The sequence below is a fragment of the Diorhabda sublineata genome, chromosome 2, assembly GCF_026230105.1.
Source record: "Diorhabda sublineata isolate icDioSubl1.1 chromosome 2, icDioSubl1.1, whole genome shotgun sequence".
Taxonomy (NCBI): domain Eukaryota; kingdom Metazoa; phylum Arthropoda; class Insecta; order Coleoptera; family Chrysomelidae; genus Diorhabda; species Diorhabda sublineata.
Genome location: NC_079475.1, coordinates 32,597,585 through 32,618,822, shown reverse-complemented (window position 1 = coordinate 32,618,822; position 21,238 = coordinate 32,597,585). Strand labels below are relative to the sequence as shown.

The 21,238-nt window shown below is 32.7% G+C and overlaps 1 protein-coding gene across 2 annotated transcripts in view; it reads right to left on the bottom strand.

Moving 5' to 3' along the window:
- Positions 1 to 365: 365 nt before the first annotated feature.
- LOC130453450 (E3 ubiquitin-protein ligase TRIM9) overlaps positions 366 to 21,238 on the bottom strand; it is a 149,874-nt gene continuing 129,001 nt past the window's right edge. The window contains exons 5-8 of one of the 2 annotated variants that reach the window (XM_056793210.1): positions 18,517 to 18,656; positions 7,855 to 7,993; positions 6,983 to 7,207; positions 366 to 4,230 (exon numbers count right to left, since the gene is read on the bottom strand). In XM_056793210.1, the coding sequence (XP_056649188.1) occupies positions 3,935 to 4,230; positions 6,983 to 7,207; positions 7,855 to 7,993; positions 18,517 to 18,656 (800 nt within the window). In that variant the 3' untranslated portion in view covers positions 366 to 3,934. The remainder of the gene's footprint in view (positions 4,231 to 6,982; positions 7,208 to 7,854; positions 7,994 to 18,516; positions 18,657 to 21,238) is intronic. The other variant, XM_056793211.1, reaches the window with a different exon arrangement.

Sequence of the window (21,238 nt, the reverse complement as noted above, 5' to 3'; positions counted from 1 at the left end):
AACTCGGCTATTCTTTAAGCTTCGCGTTCACTTAACTGCCTAACTCTATTCATTTTTTAACTAGTTTCGACTTTAACACACCTTGATTGACTCAAATTACTGCCGTCCATAAGTTGGTACAACAATAGAATGAAAGACACATTAAAATATGCATAAGATTAAAATTTTAAAAAACCTCAAAAACAGTTATTTTTTATGGCTAACATTTAATAAACTTTTTGTGATAGAAAAAAAAGAAACCCAAAAGATTAACATTTTATGTTTGATATTGAAATAAAGGGTGGTGCGTTATTTATGGCCACGAGTTTATATACACATATCTATAAAAATGGAATAGGTTTTATTAATGAAACATAATTTGAGTATACTGATAAATAAGTTTAATCAATGTAATAATGTTGATATAAGATATAATTCAAATATAAGATATTTATAACAAATCTTCCAACCTATTGAGTAAAGTGTATAAGTTAACATGTAGAACCATGTGTTAAAAAGTCTAAAATACGAGCAGAATAGGGGTGTAAGGCAGTTGATAGTGGAATCGAATCAAATCACATTTTGAATTTTATATAAATTAATAGGAATTAGATTGACACACACATAATTTAAGATCGTATTTTTCACATGACAACGATGATTTTGTGAGAAGTAGTAGAAAATAATTCATGTGAATGTGAAGATTTAGTGTAACAATCAGTTATTTAATTAGCTGTTAGTATAATTTTACCACATAGGGTTTACATTATTACAAATAGAAGTTGATTATGGACAAACATCCTATCCTAACCTAGAACTCGTACATTGTTACATGTAGCTATGGCAGTTTTCTATAAATTTTATTTTATATCCAATGCAATTTGAACAAATCCTTTATTTTCCATTTATTTTATTACATATAGATACCATATAGATGGTGCATTTCGTGCAAGTTCAGAAGATTTATATAATTATGAAAATTAAGAAATTCGATGCTGTAGGTACTCTGTTTTGGAATTGGAATAAACTCTTTTATAGTATGAGGAGTATACGACTATAGAGCCACAAACTGAAGAATAGAATTAATAAACACGATATAAAAAAATCGACAATGAATTTTTATTATGTAAGGAAACTACCGAATTGATAAGTAAATCCTTTCCAGTTTGTAAACGGAGAAGAAAAAGTTGTTGACAATTATTAAGATAAGAAAAACATCTTACATAGGACACATTTTACGCAACGACAAATACCTACTGCTACAAAACATAATGCAGGACAGAGTAGAGGGAACAAAAGGCATTTACAAGAAGAAAAAATCCTGGTTCCCTAACATAAGAGGATGGACAAATCTCAGCGACGGAGAATTGTATCGTGTTGCGAGGGACAGAGACACATTTAAAAATGTGGTCGCCTTCAATGAGAAGACGGCATGAGAAGAAGAGGAAGTTTGGAAACAGAGTATAGCAATTCTCCAGATTGTTGATGGATCTGGTTTTCATTTCAGCAATTTTGATTAATGGTCCCATATATGTATACATATTATTTTTATTATCTCTTACATTTGTTGATTTATTATATTATTAACATAAAAAACCGTTTTGTTAAGACGAATTGGAATTTGAAAATGAACCAGATAACATTTCAAACTATATAATTTAATTTTGATTAGTATTTTATGTCATGGCTCTAAATATAGAAACAACTTTTTTAGCGATTTACAGTTATATGAATTGGGTTTCTTAAAATGCTCCTTTTAGGACAGACTACAATAGCTTTAAGTTAAATAGAGGGTAACTCCGTTGATTAAGACCAAAGCTGATTCTTGCAAGATACCGCATTGAAGTTGTAATTCTGGAGAGTCATTTATTTCCTTCTGCATTAACAACCAACAAAATGTTAATCAGATCGGCTAATTGAGTGCAGTACTTCTGTAAGGAACTTCTTCGTCTTATGAAGTAAATCTAAAGATGTGGCTATTTTTATTCATTTATTTTTAGTAGACAGAAAGGCAGCTAATAGGTGATTGCAAGATGCATAATATGAAAAAAATTCTTTGTACTAGGGCAATCTTCTTAAGATATTTGATATTCTGGTTAAAAAAGGGAGATATACTCGATGTTACATTCAACCGTCAAATACGGTTACATGGTAATAAATACAGTGGGTCGCGGGACAGTGTGCCGCTTTCTGATTGGTTTCGCCATATTCAGTACCCTAATTTACACAGACGTAGGTTCGGTTACAGTGTTGTGATCATAAGTGTGTGTTTGTGTGTAAACAAATCTGATTGAGTAAAAATTGATATTTCACTATTAGCATAAAATATTTGTTAAAAATGTCAAAGTGTTATGCTCCTGGAGGTAAAAATAAGAATGGAATTAGTTTGTGGAGAATAAATTGTGTTCAACTTAATGGAAAAGACCCTAATTGGACTCCTGGAGATTCAGCAAATGAAAATATGATGATACTATACTATGTTATCTTTTATTTTTCAATTGATGTCCAATATTAAAAGAACTTGTTTTTTATAGTGATTATAGGGAGAAAGACAGAGTATATAATAAGAATAAATTGAAAAGTAACGCTCTTCCTACTATATTTTCAATACAAACTAGTAATGATACAGGTGATTTATTTTAGTGACATATTAATTGAAAAAGAAAATATTATTTTTACTTCTAGATTTTATTTTAAAAATAAATTTTTACCTTTATACTATTTTTATTTATACTACTTTTGATTTTTCATACAATTATTTTAGTAACCTATTTGTGATTTACTTTTATAAAAATAAAAATTTTGATTCATTAGTTTTCACACGAATTATCATTTCATTATTTTATTTTATACACTTCTGATTTCAAATGTATTTAATTCGCTATTTGAATTTGGCGCCTAAGCTGGTACTGAATATGGCGACCTATCTGCCTCCACATATGTAATACTTCTATATTGACAGTTTCTATAAGAGAAAGCTGTTCCAACTAAGGAAAACAGAACGTCAACGATTTCTCTATCCTCCGAGGTTTCAGATAGGTTCTGCGCATTCTCAAGCATGCATAACCTTCACGAGTTATTTGGAACGAGAGAGAAAATAGTATACTGTCGGCACCTTAATACTGGGACATTTCTTCCCGTTTAAACTGTCCATATAGCAGAATTACACATTGTCCTTCGACCCACTGTAATAACAATTAGGCCAGAAAGCCATCTGAAGTAGGTGTAGTGTCAAGTGTAAAGAGCCTCAATCGTCAAAACTAAACATAGCCTAGCTTTTTTCTACAGAAACCTACTAAACTCAGCAATTTTCAAATCCAATTACTGATATTCTGAATCTTTGAGTTTATCTTGATATGAACTTAAAGAGTAGAAAATATAGTCTCAAATAAATCATGCTCATGTCGTAATTTGACGAAAACTTTTTTTGTCTGTTTTCTGTAATATACTTCGTTAAATAAAAAAAAACAGCTACAATTCTTTTTGCTTCTAGGTGAATTCACTGCTTTTCACTAACTTCAAATTCAATGACATATTGTTATCAGTAATATTATTTATAATTGATAATTTATGCTTTTTGAAATTACATGTATACAGTAAACAACGGACAAATGGTAAATATATTGATACTATCAGGACTGATTACTTTATATAGTTTTTTCTTTCTATCGTTTTGATGCTTTACACTGTATTACATTTGTAACACGAGACCATAAGTGACGCTCAAACTCAGAATTCAGCATTAGTACGAAATTACATTTTTAGTTGATGGCTAAATATATTTATCATAGTGATCAAAATATTCCACTTTTGAATTTGATGTAAATTTCACACATATAATAGAAAAATGTATAATTTAAATATATTAATAAAAACTATATTGAAACAACCATTTACAAATAGGCCAACCCCCTATTCTTCTCACAATGTAAAATTTAAATATGCCTATTCAGTCTTATTGTGTTTCATCTAAGTCAGAAGGCGGCTCTAATGAAGTGTGTACTGTGATGCTGACACCTCTATTAATGCTAACTGCAGGATAAAATACTCCGTATAAGTCTCTGAATGCAATGTTGCCTTGTGGCTCTTCGTTTACGTAGAATGATAAAGTATGTTGTTCCAGATCAAGGAGAACTCCAACAGTTGAACCTATTTGTATTCCTCCTTCTACTCTTTGTTCGTGTGCCCCCGCATGTTGAAACCAAGATCGTTGATTGTCGATATACATAGCCCATCCTTTATCATCTTTACCTGAAAGAAATTAATCACTAATTACAATAACTTATCAAAACCATTTTTATTGAAGCTCAGCTTCACATTTTACAATATTTAAATATTATGTAATACTAAATCAGTCAACACACAGTAGGTATTATTTTTATTAGACCTATTTCTTCGTTTTTTTTAGCTTCGTTTGACCATACAGTTATAGTAATTCTATTTTTACTTGAAGAAGCATCAAATGCAGTAAAGGTGATAAATAGCAAACGATTCGGCTGTTTTTAGCTGTGTCTCATTGTTAAAATAAGTATGTTGTATTATACAAGTATTACTACTTTGAGATATATAAATAAAAACAAATATTTTTTGGATCGTTTATCAAAAAATTCTCCATTAATATCAATACATTTTTGCATGTGTTTGAACCAATTGTCGAAGCATTTTTTTCATTTCGATTGAGATACCTCCACAAGGCATCAATCGCTTCTTCATGTGTAGAAAAACGTTGACCTCGCAAAATATTTTTGTTTGAACTGATGTGTGACAGCTCACATTGCCGTGGTAGAGAATATTTCGTCTTCTGCGAATAGTTTCCCAGATTTTTTCAAACTCTTTGGCCAAAAAATGTTGGTATACCATTCAGAATTGACCGTTCTACGTTGCTCTAATGGAACGGTGGCAACATGTCCAGTTATTCCGAAGAAACAAGCGACCATTTCCTTCGAAGTGCTTCGTAATCCAGCAACTTTTATTGGATTTAGCTCGTCTTGTAAGACCTATATAGTCCATTGTTGTTTAGTCTCGTTTCAAATGCATAGATTCATGATTCGTCGCACTAATCGACACGAGCTTTTGTTTTAGCGAGTGTCAAATTATGCGATATCCAGCGAGAGAAATACAAGCCAAATGTTCATGAAATATTGAATGTATGCGAGTAGAGCTAATGCCCAAGTATGCCTCAATTTCACGATATGTCACATGACGGCCTTGCAATATGAGTTTACGCACAGTATCGATATTTTCTTGCACAACAGCCGATCTTGAACGACCTGCTATAAATTTATCCTGTAACGAAGAGCGACCACGATTGAATTCGGAAAACCAGCGATGGCTCGAGATGGTGCTTCACCACCAAAAGTTGAAGCAAGTTAATCGTCTGACTGCTGTTGGTTTAATCCACGTCGAAAGTAATATAAAATCAACGTACGAAAATGTTTTTTGACCAAGATGAATGTTTAAAATATCTAAGAACTCAAATAGCACTCCTACTCGACAATACGTTCTTTAAAACTTAAGTAGCAACCCTGGCAATAGAACAATAATGATATCAATTTTATGTGGAAATTTTATGTATTATTAAAGCCTTTCAAACATGTTTGAATCTCTTTGGTTATGAAGAGATGAAATGATTCATCGTTTAATATTAAGATGCGTTATCCAGAACAATGGATTTTGGAGAAATGTTTGGTAAGAGTTGATTGATGAACCATTTTTCAAATAAATCCGTGGTCCTTTACTCGTGGTAGTAAGCAGATGGAAGCAATGCATTTGGTACAAATCTAGTTCCTGCAGGAGTATTTAAGATACGACTAAACGATTATCAGAGTTATCAGCCTAAACATATGTACTCCGTCCTGTGTATCAAATCAGGTTTTGTTCAAATACACCATATTTCTATTTGAGTATTATACGACATGGTTCCATAATAGTTCTTTTGTTAAGTTTCTTATGCTTAAAAGCCATACTCGATTAAAATACACTAATGTATCTCTAACATTCTGAATCATATCCAACGATGGCATTAAATTCATCGAATAACATATTTGGTTGCATCGTCAACTTTTATCAGTTTTTGGTTAACGTCCTTTCTTGATATATGAACTATAACATCTCCAACTTGTACAAAGCTATAAATGGTAAAATTTGGAATTAAAGTTGATTGTTCCATCAATTTAATTATAGCATCAGGATTTAAATATATTTAAAATAACCCTCTGACTTTGCACATGCAAATCTTTGTGTACAAACTCTCGACGTACATTTTTTACTATTCAAGATTTTTTATGTGAACGCCCCCGGGGTACGTGTTCTTCGACGACACTCTAATTTCTCACCAGAGTTATTAAGAATACGAACTAGTAAAATTCATTACTTTTATAGTGGGAATAGGTTTATAAGCATTATAAGCGGTTCTTTAACACTTATCCCAGTATATCAGGTTTACAGCTGGAGTTAAATTTTTTATAGTCCTTTAAGTAAAAATAAAGTATAATTGAACTGCTGCTAGAAACTATTTTGTTATTCTTCTAAAACACTTTGAATTGGTTTCAATTCTTCTTTGGCCGATAAAAACGTTGAAAACGCTTAAGGATTCTTGTGAAATCATTAAAAGCAACTTAATGAATATCAAATCGTGTATTCTCTTTGAACGTTAGTTCTTTTACATGTTTTGGCACCTTCTCGGACAATTAGCAGACTATGTAATTGTATGGTCCAACGCTCTAAGATTCTCTCACTTCTTAACAATATTGGTACGACGATTTAAAATGCTGCTCTGGCATAGCAACAGCATTCAACTGTGTCGACTATATGCGGCAGTTAACATAAAATCAACGCAAAGCTACAACAGCGAATCGTAAACGATATGATATGTCCAAGCTTGGTTGGTATCGATTTTTAATGAAACTATAATTAATGAAAATCATGTAATGAACTATTTTGGAAATAATAAAAACATTAATATTCATAAACAGTGAATTTTTGACAATTTCAAGTCTCTTACCTAGCATCTTATCCCTTGTAACGTCGATTCTTGCTACGCCAAAAGAAGGATCTGTGTCCGTATCATATTTTTCTATAGTAAATTCCCAATAGTGCAGTCCTCTACTAAATCCAACGCTTCCTAATGCGATTCGGTGCTCCCAGCCTTCTCCTGTTACTCTAGTATTGTTCTCTGAATATTGTAAGCCGGGACCCGAGAGAACGGGGTCAAATGTAAACCATGCCACTGAGAAAGAAGAATGTAATTAAAACTCTATTAATAGAGGTATCATCTCCAAAAGCAATCCTTTTCATTACTTCATATTAGCTAGAAAACTCGTAGGATGACATATAGATGACGGTACTAATATTAACTCCATATGATTTTCATTTAGCTCTAACGTTCAAAAGACACGTATAGCATTTTGAGTGGAGAAACTTTTGTTTTTTGGAAAAAAAATATATATGAAGGAATTTCATGTGTTAATAAAATATTGTTTGTTGCCAAAAATAGTATTGAAGCCAATGCTTGACTTGACAAACACTATTCGGACATTGCCCAAGGAAAATAAACTTTTGGCAAGTTTAAACGAGGCGAAATTGAGCACCGAGAACATTGCATGTAGTGGATGCCTCAAAAAGGCTGTCATCGAAGACAACATCGAGAAGTCCACAAAATACTTTAGGTTAACCGTCAAGTAAAACTAACTGATATAGCTGAGACCCTAAATATATCAAACGACCGTGTTGGACTTAGTTGCACGAGTCTCCGATTTCACATGACATCTTTAAATTGAAGGAAATGATTGAGAACAACTTGATATAGAATTGGGAACAAAGTTTTTCGTCACTCAACTTCATCACTGAGCAATTATCATAGCAAATATTATTTACCATCAGCAGTTTGCAGTCCAATGAGTTCACTGTATTCTCCTTCTCCGGTACTATTAAAAGCTTTAACTCTTGCGTTGTATAAACTTCGGAAGTGCAATCCATCCACAGTACATATAGTCTCATTTCCGCAATAAACTTCCTGAAAAATGTACAAAAATAATGTGTTAAACAGCAATATGTGTATGATATCCTTACTAATATTATAAATGTGAATGTAAGTTTGTATATAACGCTTTCAAGCGAAAACTACTTAACCGATCATCATAAAACCTTATACACATATTGTTGGAGGTATTAGAAATAACATAGGATACTTTTTATGAAAAAAAAAATCTCAAAATCTAGCTTCCTCAATGCCATTAATGGAGTTCCAACCCTGATTACTGTAATACCGTTCCACTGTATTACCAACGGTCACTTCAATATTCAAACCAATTGACTATAGTTCCAGCTGTTTGGAATTTTTTTATTTATTGTATTATATTTTTCTGTCATTATATATGCAATATAGATCTATTTGAATTTTTGAGGTTAGGTGTCATTTCTGCTATTCATTCTTTTAGATCTTACTCTTTGGTTTTAATTCTTACTCTGTTCTTCTTTAAAAATGCAGTAAAAGATGCACGAAATAAAGAATCTTCGGTTTTCGCAGAGATGAGAAGACAACAGCAAGCAAAGCGACAAAGTGTTTTGAGAGCAGCTGAAACTCCTCTTCAGGTAAGAGTTCGTTCAAAAAGACAAGTTACGCCGCAGGCAGCTAGAAGAGCGATAGAAACGACAGAATAATCGCAGGCGAGAAGAATTCATAATGCAAAAATGCAGACCACACGCTGTCGAAATTTCATGCGTAAGGATTGGTCGCTATATAATGGTTCTAGGTTTCAATATGATCCTTCAATTTAATATGATAATCATCGTGTGATTGTTATTGCCTCTGTGAATAAAAAATGTCACTATTGCGATGCTTTCAAAAGCAAAGATGAAACTATTAGAATGTGCTGTTCCATTACTTGGTGAACCAGAAGAGCCTTTAAAAACTTTATTGTTAACTTTTACAGATGAATCAAAGTAATTTTTAAGCAAAATAAGAAATTATAACTCTTGCTTTCAATCATATTGATTCATTTCTATTGTAATGATCTCTGATACTTATTTAATGGCGTCAATGCGAGCCATATGGGAATTATTTTTATTCTTAGTTTTATTAGTATTTTCTATAAAAAGTTCTACATAGTTTAAAAATTGAAATGTAACCATCAGATATGAATTTTTTTGAGCTAAACACGGGGTTTGTCAAGAGTATGATGTTAATCAAGAGTACAGGACTTTTATTAATCAGAGTATTTATTAAGGGTTCTATTCAAATTTGTAGGTAGCGGAGACTGTTATACCTTGAAACATTTTTTTGAAATTTTCACACAGAAAAAATTTAAATAATTCTTGGAAGAATTTGAATGGGTGGTTTTAATTTGTGTTCATTCATGAATCAAATTCACAAATTAAATTTTAAAAAAAGTTATTCATTAAGAGTGGGTAACACAAACTCTGTATTGCTTACATTGCGTTCCAAGGTATATGTGGTTATGTACCTTGGAACAACCCTCTTGTACCTTGAAACAGACAGAAAAAAAATAACAAATTTAAAAGACGAGTTTATTAAGAGCTTTAGAACAAATTGTAAAACCTCAAAGTAAAAATTCTGCGTTCAAATAATAAAAACTAATTAAACAAAAACACTCATAGGTCTTTCACTTTTGTCATCAAGATCTGTGCATAAATTATGAGCCCAACGACCACACTTAATGAACCGGCTCCATTTTCCTCAACTTTATCAGCATTCATTGAATTTCCGCAAATGTAGCACTCTTCATCTGCACTATCTTCGTCATTTGTTTACACATAGGGAACGCTATTTTCTACCTGATATTTTTTTTGCATCTGTTGGTTAAATTTCTTTGAAGAGCGAAACTTTTGGAGATTTTTCCCAAATTTAGGTCTTTTGTCAGCGATTTAATATTTTTGCTCTTGTTTCTTCTGATTTCATCCTTCTCTGGGGTGTCGGTTGCTATCCTTAATTTTCCAGTCTTTCTCCCTTTCTTTGTGTTTTTCCTGGCCAGTGGTTTGGAAACGGCTGTACTTCTTCTGGCGAAATAAATCTTTTTTCGAAGGTTTCTGCGTGTAGATTTAAAAGTTTTAATGCTGGGAATTTTACACCTGACGGCACTTGGTTTAACTGTTGTTTTTTCTTTATTTGAGGTTGAAGACTGAGTCTGTTTATTAGTAGTAGGAAGACTTGGCAGTGGTACGTTATTTTCCAAATCGCGATCCGTTACCAAGGAACCCATAAAATCTTGATTTGAAAATATTTCGCTGTCCAGTACATATATTCTAGAAGTTCTAAAACCACTTGAAATATTGCTCAGCGTAAAAGCTCGAGGAAAAGCAGTTTCCAGAACCTCTACTACTGAGTGAATGTCAAACGTTTTTCCTCCATTACCAAACAGTCAAGACTCTACATCTTTACTGTATAATGGCCTGTTTGATGTGTGAGGTGGAAAAGTTATAAAGATGATTCCAGCATCCGAAGCTTTTTCGACTGCTTCAATGGACAAATATGGATCGTGACTGTGATTATATAACGCGTTCGTCCTTTAAACATTTGAAAAACTTAATAAAATGGTTAAGGGATTTTAATAACAGTTGTTTATTTGACCAACCAGTAGAAGCTACATCTCCGATTGTTCAAGGAGGTGCGCCAAATAGCATTCTATCTTTACCTCTGGTAAATATCAGCATTGGCGGAATATATTTTCCAGTAACATTAACTACCACTATCATAATCACAAGGGCTTCCTTCTCGGCTGATATTGCACTTCCTAGTTATTTAATTCCTTTTGGTGCAACTATTTTTGACTGCGATTGAACAGTGCTTACACCCGTCTCATCTAAATTTCAAATCCGGTTGGAAGGAATTGTTACCAATCGGTTGTGAATACCTTTTGTGTTGTCAAAAATTTTTTCTACATTAACTCTATCAAGCTTGTCTATCTGCTCAGACTTGTTGCTTTTAGTTTTCGAATTGATAGAGTATTTTGATGCCTTTTAAGAAAGCCGCAAGTTACAGTTCGCTGACCCACGTTTCATATATGGTATTGAACTTTGAGCCGTCATAACAACACAAGCTGCTGATCCGCAATTCAACAAACATTTTTTAAAAAGTGACTTTTGTGGCAGTAACTTTTAATTCGCGAATTCACTCCTCACCAGCAACTTGTTCTGCATCCCATGTAACTTGATAGGTATTTCTTTTTATTGGCCACATCAAATTTATAAGCTAATTAAGCCTTTCTTAGTTAAGTCATATTGCTTTAAAGCAATATATTCTGCTAAGCAATTTTTCTCTTCTTCAGTAAACACTTGTTTAACAGCAAAATTTACCGCATATTCATAATTTTCTCGTTTATCTTCAAATTTTTTTGACTCTCTAAACAGTGTAGTGAGGCTAGCTTTAAACACTTTGAAAGCCTCCCTCAAGCTCATTTTTATAGGTCTTCATTATATACAGCCTCTAAAGCCTCTTATAAGGCACCAGGATTTACTGGATCTCTATTCTTACCATTCCTTCTTCGTGGCATGACGATCTCCGCAGCCGATTCACCGTAGATTAGAATACAGCTATGAATAGTAAATAGACTTACTAATTAAGATCATTCATGGATTGATAGATGGTGACACTGGTTTCAAATTTAAATTGTTTCAAGGTACAATATGTCCAAGGTACAGTCTCCTCTGCATATAAATAGCAATTTTTTTCTAAACTTAGTTTTCGAAAATAGTTACTTAATTATGGTTATACTACCAATTCGTTACTAATATAGTTAGGTAACTTGAATAGTTATTTTTTTAATAGGGTAATGGAGGTAGACACTTTTACGGAAAAAAACCTTTGACATTTCTACTATTGATAACATATTTAGTAACTTGGTATGGTTTTCATTCTAAATTCTCTAAACGGTTTTACATTCTAAATTCTCATAATTTACCGCATCGTACTTTTTCACTAATCCCATATTCCCAGTAATATTGAGACAAATTCAATATCCTATACAATGATAGTTAGTCTTTCAACAACGTAAAGCATAGTGCCAAATTATTTACAATTCTTTTCCGGCATCATCATTTTAGTAGAGCTTGTTATTTATAATTGAAACATGTGACAAAAATTGGCACAATAGCTAAAATCTTGAAATAATCTTAGGTATCTATTTTGAGATACGTATTTTTAACTAAGCTCATATTAGTTTTATAGTAACAGCAAGGAAACCAACAGAAGAAATGAAAACGACAATCAAATTATGTGTTTAAGTGTAGGCAATAGCAGTTAAAGCCGTTGATACAGGCGATAATTCTTGTTTTTTAGAAATAATAAATAATAGTTGCCATCCTTCCGCTCTCATTTGAATGTTTTTTATGGACCGTTAATGTATCTGACTAATTTCATTTTTAGTTCATAAGACTCTTAAATATTATGAGATTACAATGCGACAAAGACATAATTAATATATTTAAGTTTAAGACAATATAATGACAATATAATGACAATATAAGTTTTTGATGTTTTCAATTAGTAGGAAAAATTGTTGTTAATAAAACGGACAAACCTCTTGGCTAAGTAAATGTTATTGACAGTAATATAGAAGAATTAGTTATTATTAACAAATCATAAAATTCTTTCGGTAAGCTGAAAGTGAATACATATATCCCAACAACATTAATTTTTATTTTATATCATCATTTGGCTCCCATAATAACGAATCTTTCGATTGCGGCTCATTAGGCGAAATAAAAAAATACTTTTTAGTTTTTATATCGATACAATGGTGATGAATGAAATTTTGAACAAAACCATTTGCTAAAAATAAAGGTAATTACTACAGTAATTAGTTACACACCGAATAATTTCATACTTGGTCTATGTAATGCTTTTTTGTTAACAAACCTATAAAAATACTCGCTTACAAAAAAAACGTTAGACAGACACTCTCAAAGAAGGGTTCGTTGGTGAGTAGCACTGAATTTCACTGAGAAACAATCAATGCTTTAATAATATCTGTGCATCTAACTTGAACGGAGATTTGTTTCCATTTTATATTCATTTTATATAAGTTTTCTCAATTTTTTCCTTTTTGTTATAATCCGGAGTTTAGTTACTAAATGCGTAGTTCTATTTCGATCCGGAGTTTAGAGTTGAAAACAGGTTTCTACGCATGCTATTGTGAATGGTTTTTGTTCTGTAAACTAGAATTATATTAGGAATGTTAAGCAAGGCGCGCACTAAAGTGATCAGCAAGTGACGTGGCAGTGGCGTGGTGACCAAGTGGCAGGTGGAATCGGTAAAGCCTAAGTAAACAAATGAAGAAGCGCGCATCAAAACGGAGTAACGGTGATATGGTATTTTGCAGGTGGCGTGATGCCAGTCTGATGCCACTAATCTCGAACATGTTTAATTTTCGACTGGCAAGCAGCTGGTGACGACGTGGCTTTAGCATTGCAACTACGTATTTTTGTTTACCCGGATGTAAAGTGAATAAAGTGAAATTATATGAAAAACTAGAAACATGCTAGACGACCAAGAATTTAACATAAAATTTGCCTTGTAGAGGCATATCCCTGTCTGTATGACAATACACGGGAGGATTATCATATGAGCCATGTGCAAAAGAGAGATGAACCCAAAAGTGTTTTTCCTTATTCTCCTGATTTTTAGCATTTAGGCTAGCAATTTGTACAAATAAAAGAGCATCTTCATCCTCTGAAGACATTTTGGACAGAACTGATAAATCAGTGACACCATACGTTGTTTGCCACTGCAGTGCGCATTAACTCACTTTCATACCACTTCGCCGCTATTCCATCGCCACGCCAAATGTTCACCATCGCTATGCCACGTACCATTCCAATACCTCACCACTACCACACCATTTCAGTGCGCGCCTTGGTTTAGGGTTCCATGTACACCGTGACCACAAGGATCTCTTGTGTCCCTCTTAGAAAGTTCAGAATGTGGGATGGATATAACTACAATAGATCTCCGTCTTCTATGTCATGCGCCACCAGGTGTAGTGTTCTGGAGTTCCCTGCCCTGCCGTGCCGTGCCGCCTTCTGCTGTGTCTAGCATCTTCAGGCAACAGTACGACAGTAAATGGAGGAGAGGAGTAACCCCAGCTCATCAAAAAAGTGTAATGTTTTATTTGTTTGCTACATGTATTACAAGGGCAGAAGATAATGGTGTTTTGAAAATGACATTCCAAGCAATCAATATTATGCAATTATTTCGAGTCTTGCAATAATGTTAACAATAATATAGTAACTATAATTTAGAGCATATTTTGATTAGATGAAGTACTATAAAAAATTTTATGTTATTATGTGGCATCACTCCACTTAATGCCCACAACGATTGCAACAGCCTTTGTAATACTTCACCTAAAGCTCGTAATCGTTGGTGAGCGTTTGCTTGACATCATCGATGATGTTACTAATCTCATCCGCGTCGTGGCATAAAATATTCATGACCCAGAGTGGGCTTCCATATAAACGTGTCGTAAATTCAAGCAATATGGACGAAATAAGTCACTTTTGACTAATCTCAAAACTGACACAGTATAAATGAAGTCATTTTGTCCAAAATCATATCATGATAATAAGTTAATGCTAACTATTTATCCTTAACTACATATTGCACATGTACAGGACACAAAATGTGCGTTTCAACCACACCTTTCACGTACTAAGTAGTTCAAGAATGGAAGGTTTTAAGTGCCACGTATTTCCATGATATTCCAATACTGTATAAAAATTAAACTTGAAAGGGGGTACTTTAAGATTAAAAAAAATTTTCAGGGCCATGATTTATCGAAATACCAAATAATTAGGGCAAAAACAAAGTTTTTTCATTTTTTTTTTTAAATAACTTGTTAACGGAGTAAAATATAAAAAATTCCCTTGATATAAAAATTCTCAAAAAAATGTTAATACACTATTTTTCGTAGAAGACTTATTTTTCACAGAAAATCATGTTAAAAATATTAGTGAGATTCTCTTATACCTGCAAAGTACTGTATGTAAAACCTTTCAAAAACAAGTCTGAACGCGGTAAAAATATATACTAATATAAGATATACTAATCTAGAGTTGAATAACTAATATTTAAGAAAAAAATTAATAAAAAAATCTCTTTAATTTCTTATTTCTTAGACCTTTTGACATGTTTATGCTTCTAAATGTTCTTATTTTAGGGCTCTTCTGTTTCAAAATTAGTTCCTTTTATAATTTCTTCAAAGACAGATGGAAAGTTGATGTTTCGACTTCTTTCAGACTTTATCAAAATATAATAAATCAAAATATTTTGATAAACACTAAAGGAAGTCGAAACGTCAAATTTTCATCTGTTTTTAAAAAAAATATAAAAGAAACTAATTTTAAATCTGAAGAGAAATAAATTAAAGAATAAGAAAACAATTTATATCCTTTTGGCTAAACGGCGACAAACCCAATTTAATTTTTTTTCTATCCAAAGTTAAAGGGTTTTGGACCAAAAATTAAAAAAAAATTATTATTAGATCATTATTGGTATTTAAAAAAAAATTCAAATATTTGGATCCACCAAAATGATCCAAATTTTCAATAACTCCCGGAAATTGAAAAACAGAATGAATAAACCTACATTTCACAAATAAAATACGTGATAAACTTCACTAACTAAAATTCAACGTACGAAAATGATTCATGGCTTATTTTTTTACTAATGTTATCTACTTTAAAGGGTATAAATGAATTTTTGATTTTTTTCATTACTTTTTCTATTATTAACCAATAATTGAGCAAGGAATCGTGAAAAATTCGTTTTTTCCAAAAATAATAATGTGAAAGCAATGTATCTATCTTCTGAATTTTTTTACCGGAGTTTTTTAAAGAAATAGTTGTTTTTCATAATAATATAATAAAATAAACAGGATTTTATTCAAGTACGATTTCACGTTCAGGTTTCAGATTTATATACGATTTTGCCCGAATTTGTATTATAAACGTATACAACGCCCTCTCACATAGATAGTGCGTCTGCGTAGTATAGGAATGGTTTTTAATATATAATAGTTTAGCAATCATCTGTTTACGTATAGCGTATGTATAAATTGATCCCCCTCTAAGGGCAGAACATCATTTATTTCGAACTTATTTACAAGTTCAAAAATGGTTGTCAAATGATTCACCACCTTTAGATTGGGGATGGAAATTAGAGAATAACTTATTGCAACCAGTTCGAATGAATCATGAGGTTGCTCCTGATACGCTAATATTTTTCAATTGCAAGAAACTCTGTGGTGAAGCTTGCAGTTGCAAAAAAGCTGGATAACTTTGTACCATCGTGTGCGGATTTTGTGATGATAATAATTACCAAAATACTAAAAAAGTAAATTTGGAAGAAAACTCACGAGAAGATTATCTAGTAACTAATTCTAATACTGAAATTTATCTAGATAATGAAAGTGAAACAGATTCTGATATTGAATAATGTATTATAAAGAAAGTAATGAATTCTTATAGAAAATTAATCGTTTTTTTTACAACTCTACATCTTTATTTTCAATACACAGCTATTTAATAAAAAAATTAACTATTTAATTTATACTGGAAAAATAAATTTGCGCGCATTAGAACGGTGTGAAAAATTTTCAAACGCTTGAGCGAAAAAAAATTTCTGTAACCAGAAGCGGAATTCCGTTATCCACATACGGATTTTCGCTAACCACAATTTTTGTAAGCGGAATTTTTTTTCAGTTTATCTATTTTTAGCGCGCTAAAGCTGTAAGAATAATTATTTTTCGAAAGAGTGCTACTTCGCGTTAACTTCATTTTCATATTTCGTGGAAAATATTTTTTCTACGAAAAAATATGTTATGACTTTTTTTTCTTAAAATTTTCTCGCAATCATTTTTCTGTCGAGGTAATTTTTCTATATTTTGCACCGTCAACGAGATATTTTAAGAAAAATGAAAAAACGTGGTTTTCCCCTAATTATTTGGCTTTTCCGTAAACGATGGCGATGAAAACATTGGCTCATCTTTAAGTACCTCTTTTTAAGTTTTATTCTCAACCATAATTGGAATATCATGGAAATTCTTAGCACTTCAAGGTAATTTTATACTTCCTTTCTTGAACACTCGCGACCTTTTTACAATAGTAGAAAAGGTATTTCAGCGGTTGCGGATGGATTTGAGTGGAATATGGTGTGTATATATATGATCACAGCGTACGTATTCATAAATTGTGCAATAAATAATTGGTTTAGTCCTTATCAGAGTATTTTAGTACATTCCGGAGCTTTCAATAATCCGACAGTACATTGCTCGATTATAGACAGAGTATTTGTATATAATATGGAAATTTAATAATAGTGGATTCTCTTTGAAATATTGTGTCTAAATCAAGTTTTTCCTTGGTATCATTCTAGTTTGCTCAATGTAAAGATAAAAAAACGACACGTATTCCTGTGTACACTTGACTGCCCTGTTTCTTCACCCTAATAGTAATAAAAACCGAATTGTACTTTGACTAGTTTATGAAATGAGGGGTTGTAACATATTGACGAACGAGAATCTCGCCTCACAATTTCGTACTCAACTAAGGGGGAATTGTACCCAAGAATAAAATTAAATACATTAATCGGAAACATTGAAAAACGTAATCAATTATATAAGACAATATGTAGTCTATGTGGTAAAACGTTACAATAGATCTGTTAATACGAAGAGCAATCAAATATAAACGAGCCTCAGTGGTTAGATGAGGATATCTAATGTAATAAAACAACATCAGTCGACTAGTCCACTGCCTAAGTTAGTAACACGTTAAGTGAAAGGAGTTTGCCCATCTCTTTTAAGCAACGCTTGATTACCATGTCCTCGCCTGTGGAATTAGGCGAAATTCGCCGTACACTCCTTTCCCAGTTTGGAGAAGCTATCATTCCATGGTGAAGGGTGAAGCAATGCCGTGAATTTCTGATGTATCAAACGTTTATCGAATGAGATCGACGCTTCACAGTACTCCAAAGTTTGTAAGAGCTTGGTGTCAACTTTGGATGTATTTAATAATTAATTAGTCATCAGGTAGCAATTGGTCTTCACCAAAAACTTAGCACTTTAGTTACAAGGCTGCTGAATGATAACTGTAAAGCCACACGAGCCCGCATTTCTCAATTGTAATGAGACATGAGTGTATCCTCACACTCCAGAGTCAAAGCGTGCAAGTATGGAATGGAGAGAAACGACGAAGAAAACCCAGTGAAAGCCAAGACTCGATTGTACTGGGGGGAGTATTGGCGAAAAAGACGATATAGTCCCATCCAGCACAACAACTGAAACGTAGCAAAAACTGGGAAAATAAGCTGGAAAGTGAAAACATTCGTCTGTATTTGATTAGCTAGCATTTCAACTTCACTCTACGATAGCGGAATGGAAAATATTTTTCGGAAAATGTTTAACAAAAGAAGGGAAACATAGAGATAAATGAAATAAGTTTTATTTATACAAAAGGCTCGTTTATATTTGATTGAAGTATGAAATTTTGTATATTTAACTATTATTAGATTGCCGTACTTACTCTAAAGTCCCCTCCATTTCCATCATCCAATTCCAAAACATAACCTTCAACGTGACTCAGATTAGGAGGTTGCCAAGCTACTGTAACAGAATTATTTTCAGCATTACATTCTTCTGGGATAATGATAGGAGCCACTGGAGCTGAAAACATGCATTCAACAATAATTTTTTATTATACGGAATGTCTCACAGATACGGATAGCTGAATTAATTCACTAACATAACAAAATCATGAGATTACGCCATTTATCGTGAGAAATTTTAGTTATGACAGTATTTATTTAAAATATTTTATTTCAACACTCCTGATATATACAGGGTGGTCTCATAAGTAATGTCGGTTTTTCAATGTGAAACTTCCTTCGCTTCAATTCCAACATGACGTAACTTATTGAAACTAGTCTTTAATTCTATGAAGAGTATAGTTGATCTACTTTCTTTCAATCATCTTCGCTTTGTTTATTAGTATGAAGCGTGATAAATATAAAAGTCGTGTATTAGAGACAAAGGTCGTGGCCGTGTAAGTAAGAAAAATATTTGAAATTGGAGGAAAAGACACAGTTAATCAGCGAACAGCACAGCGTTGGTTTAACCGTTTTAAAACTGGAGATTTGACGCTTGAAGATTATTTAAATTCAGGTCGTCCACCTGCATTACAACGGAAGCAGTAGATAGCCAGCCTAGTACCAGCACTTGCCGATTATCGGACTCCCTTGGACCTTTTAAAGATACCATACATCGCCATTTAAAATCTTTAGATAAAATTTGTCGAATAGTGTTACAGGATAACCGTCCAATAGAGGTTTTGTTGATCCATTGTTACCTGCGTGGAAAAATGGATTTATCTCAATAGCCCAAACATGGAAAATTAGTGGTTGAACAGAGAACAATTATCAGAGCCCGTCGCAAACAAAGGTCGATTGGAGCAGAAAATCTTGTTGCGTGTTTGGCAGAATTATACAGTTTTGTGTACTTCGAAATCATTTCAGATGGTCGAGATATCAATGCCGTGGTATAATGGACAATAGATGCAAACGTATGAGGGTTTCATCGAAGAAATATTTAGATTTATTCAATCGAAAGCGGGTTCTCTTAATTCAATTTTCAATACACTTGTTGTAAGCATCGATGAGGATGGTCATCAGTACCTTCAGCAAATTATTTTTTATGTATTCAATTTACAAAAAACAAGTTAGGGGAAGCCGAATCTGGCGAATACGGTGGGTGAGCGATTACTTCCGTTTCGAGTTCGGTCAAAAAATGAGTCGCAACCATGCTGTAATGTGATGATGCATTATAGTAGTGAAAAATCCATTAATTATTTGCCTATAATCCCAGTCGTTTACATTAGACCTTATAGAACGAATTTGTGTGTCGTGCCAGTGTTCAGTGATAATGTTCAAGAATTGCTGGATTCAAACAATCTAAATAGCCAAGTGTCCACTACACTACTCGACAAATTAATTGGAGTTAACCCAATAAGATAGTGTAGACACACTTCACTTCGTTTCGTACTACTTTATATAGCCGCGCTCAACTACCGATCATTGTCTGTTTTTGGATCAAGTCAAAGAATTTGAAGTGAGACGAAGTTTGAAAATAATGAGTCCATCGCGAATTTACACGAGTGTGTGGAGATGCAGGTCGAACTTTAATTAACTTCGTTGAGGACGTCTAAGCATCGTAGAAAGTAGGGTAATAGATCTATAAATATTGACGAGCTCGTGGAAATGCATGAGCATAATCAAACTGATTCATTAGACCCAGTTGAACAGGAGAAATAAATAACGATTCGAAACTAACAGAAGGCCTCGGTACAATTGAGAAGGTTTTACAAATAGTATAAAACACAGATTCTAACGAAGAGCGTGTTTCTACTACAAAATAAGAAATAAAAAAGTTACTAGCATGCTACAAGAACATTTTCCGTGAGAAGAAAAAAAGGCGACATAATTCGAATATATGAAACCGTCGACATTGAAATATCTTCGGTTTACGTTGTTTTATTGATACTAATGTAGTTTTCACTATCTAATATAGATTTTCAACATTTTCCTTCTAAATTATTGTTTTTTTTTCGTTTTCCGATTACAGAAACTTATATGTATTTTTATGCGAAGTTGAATTCTAACTTCGTGAATTAGAGTTACAATGCTATCGCTTGGTCCCACCCATCGCGTAAGTCCGGGTTATTACTGTAATTTGTTTGAAAATGCATGCTAGTAATGTTTTTATAGTCTATATTCACATAATTTTCACTAGATTATATTACGACCACTCGAAAAACCTGTAATAGAATAAATCATAAAATGTTAATGAAAACAATCATCAATGTATACCTCAGTAACGGCCAACACGAAATTAAAATGATATTAAAAAATAATAAACTGCCAATCTTAAGCAGCCTTATTAATTTTTTTAAAGTAGTAACTTGGTAGTCACTAGGTTAAGATCTTTCATTATTTATATAGTGGTCATATGAACTTATAATAATTAATATAAATATAGATTTACATAGTTGGATGAATTTAAATCGGTTCCTCCTGACAATTAGATCATCATCAAAAGTTGCCTTACTTTCCATAGAAATTAATTGGTTCTATTGTTTTTTCTATTAAAAATCAATTTTCCGGAATTTCTCCCTGTTATAACATGTTTTCTAGCCAGTTTCTGGTTTCTCGTGCCATATTTCTTTGAAACTAGATTAGTGCAATGGGGTTCAC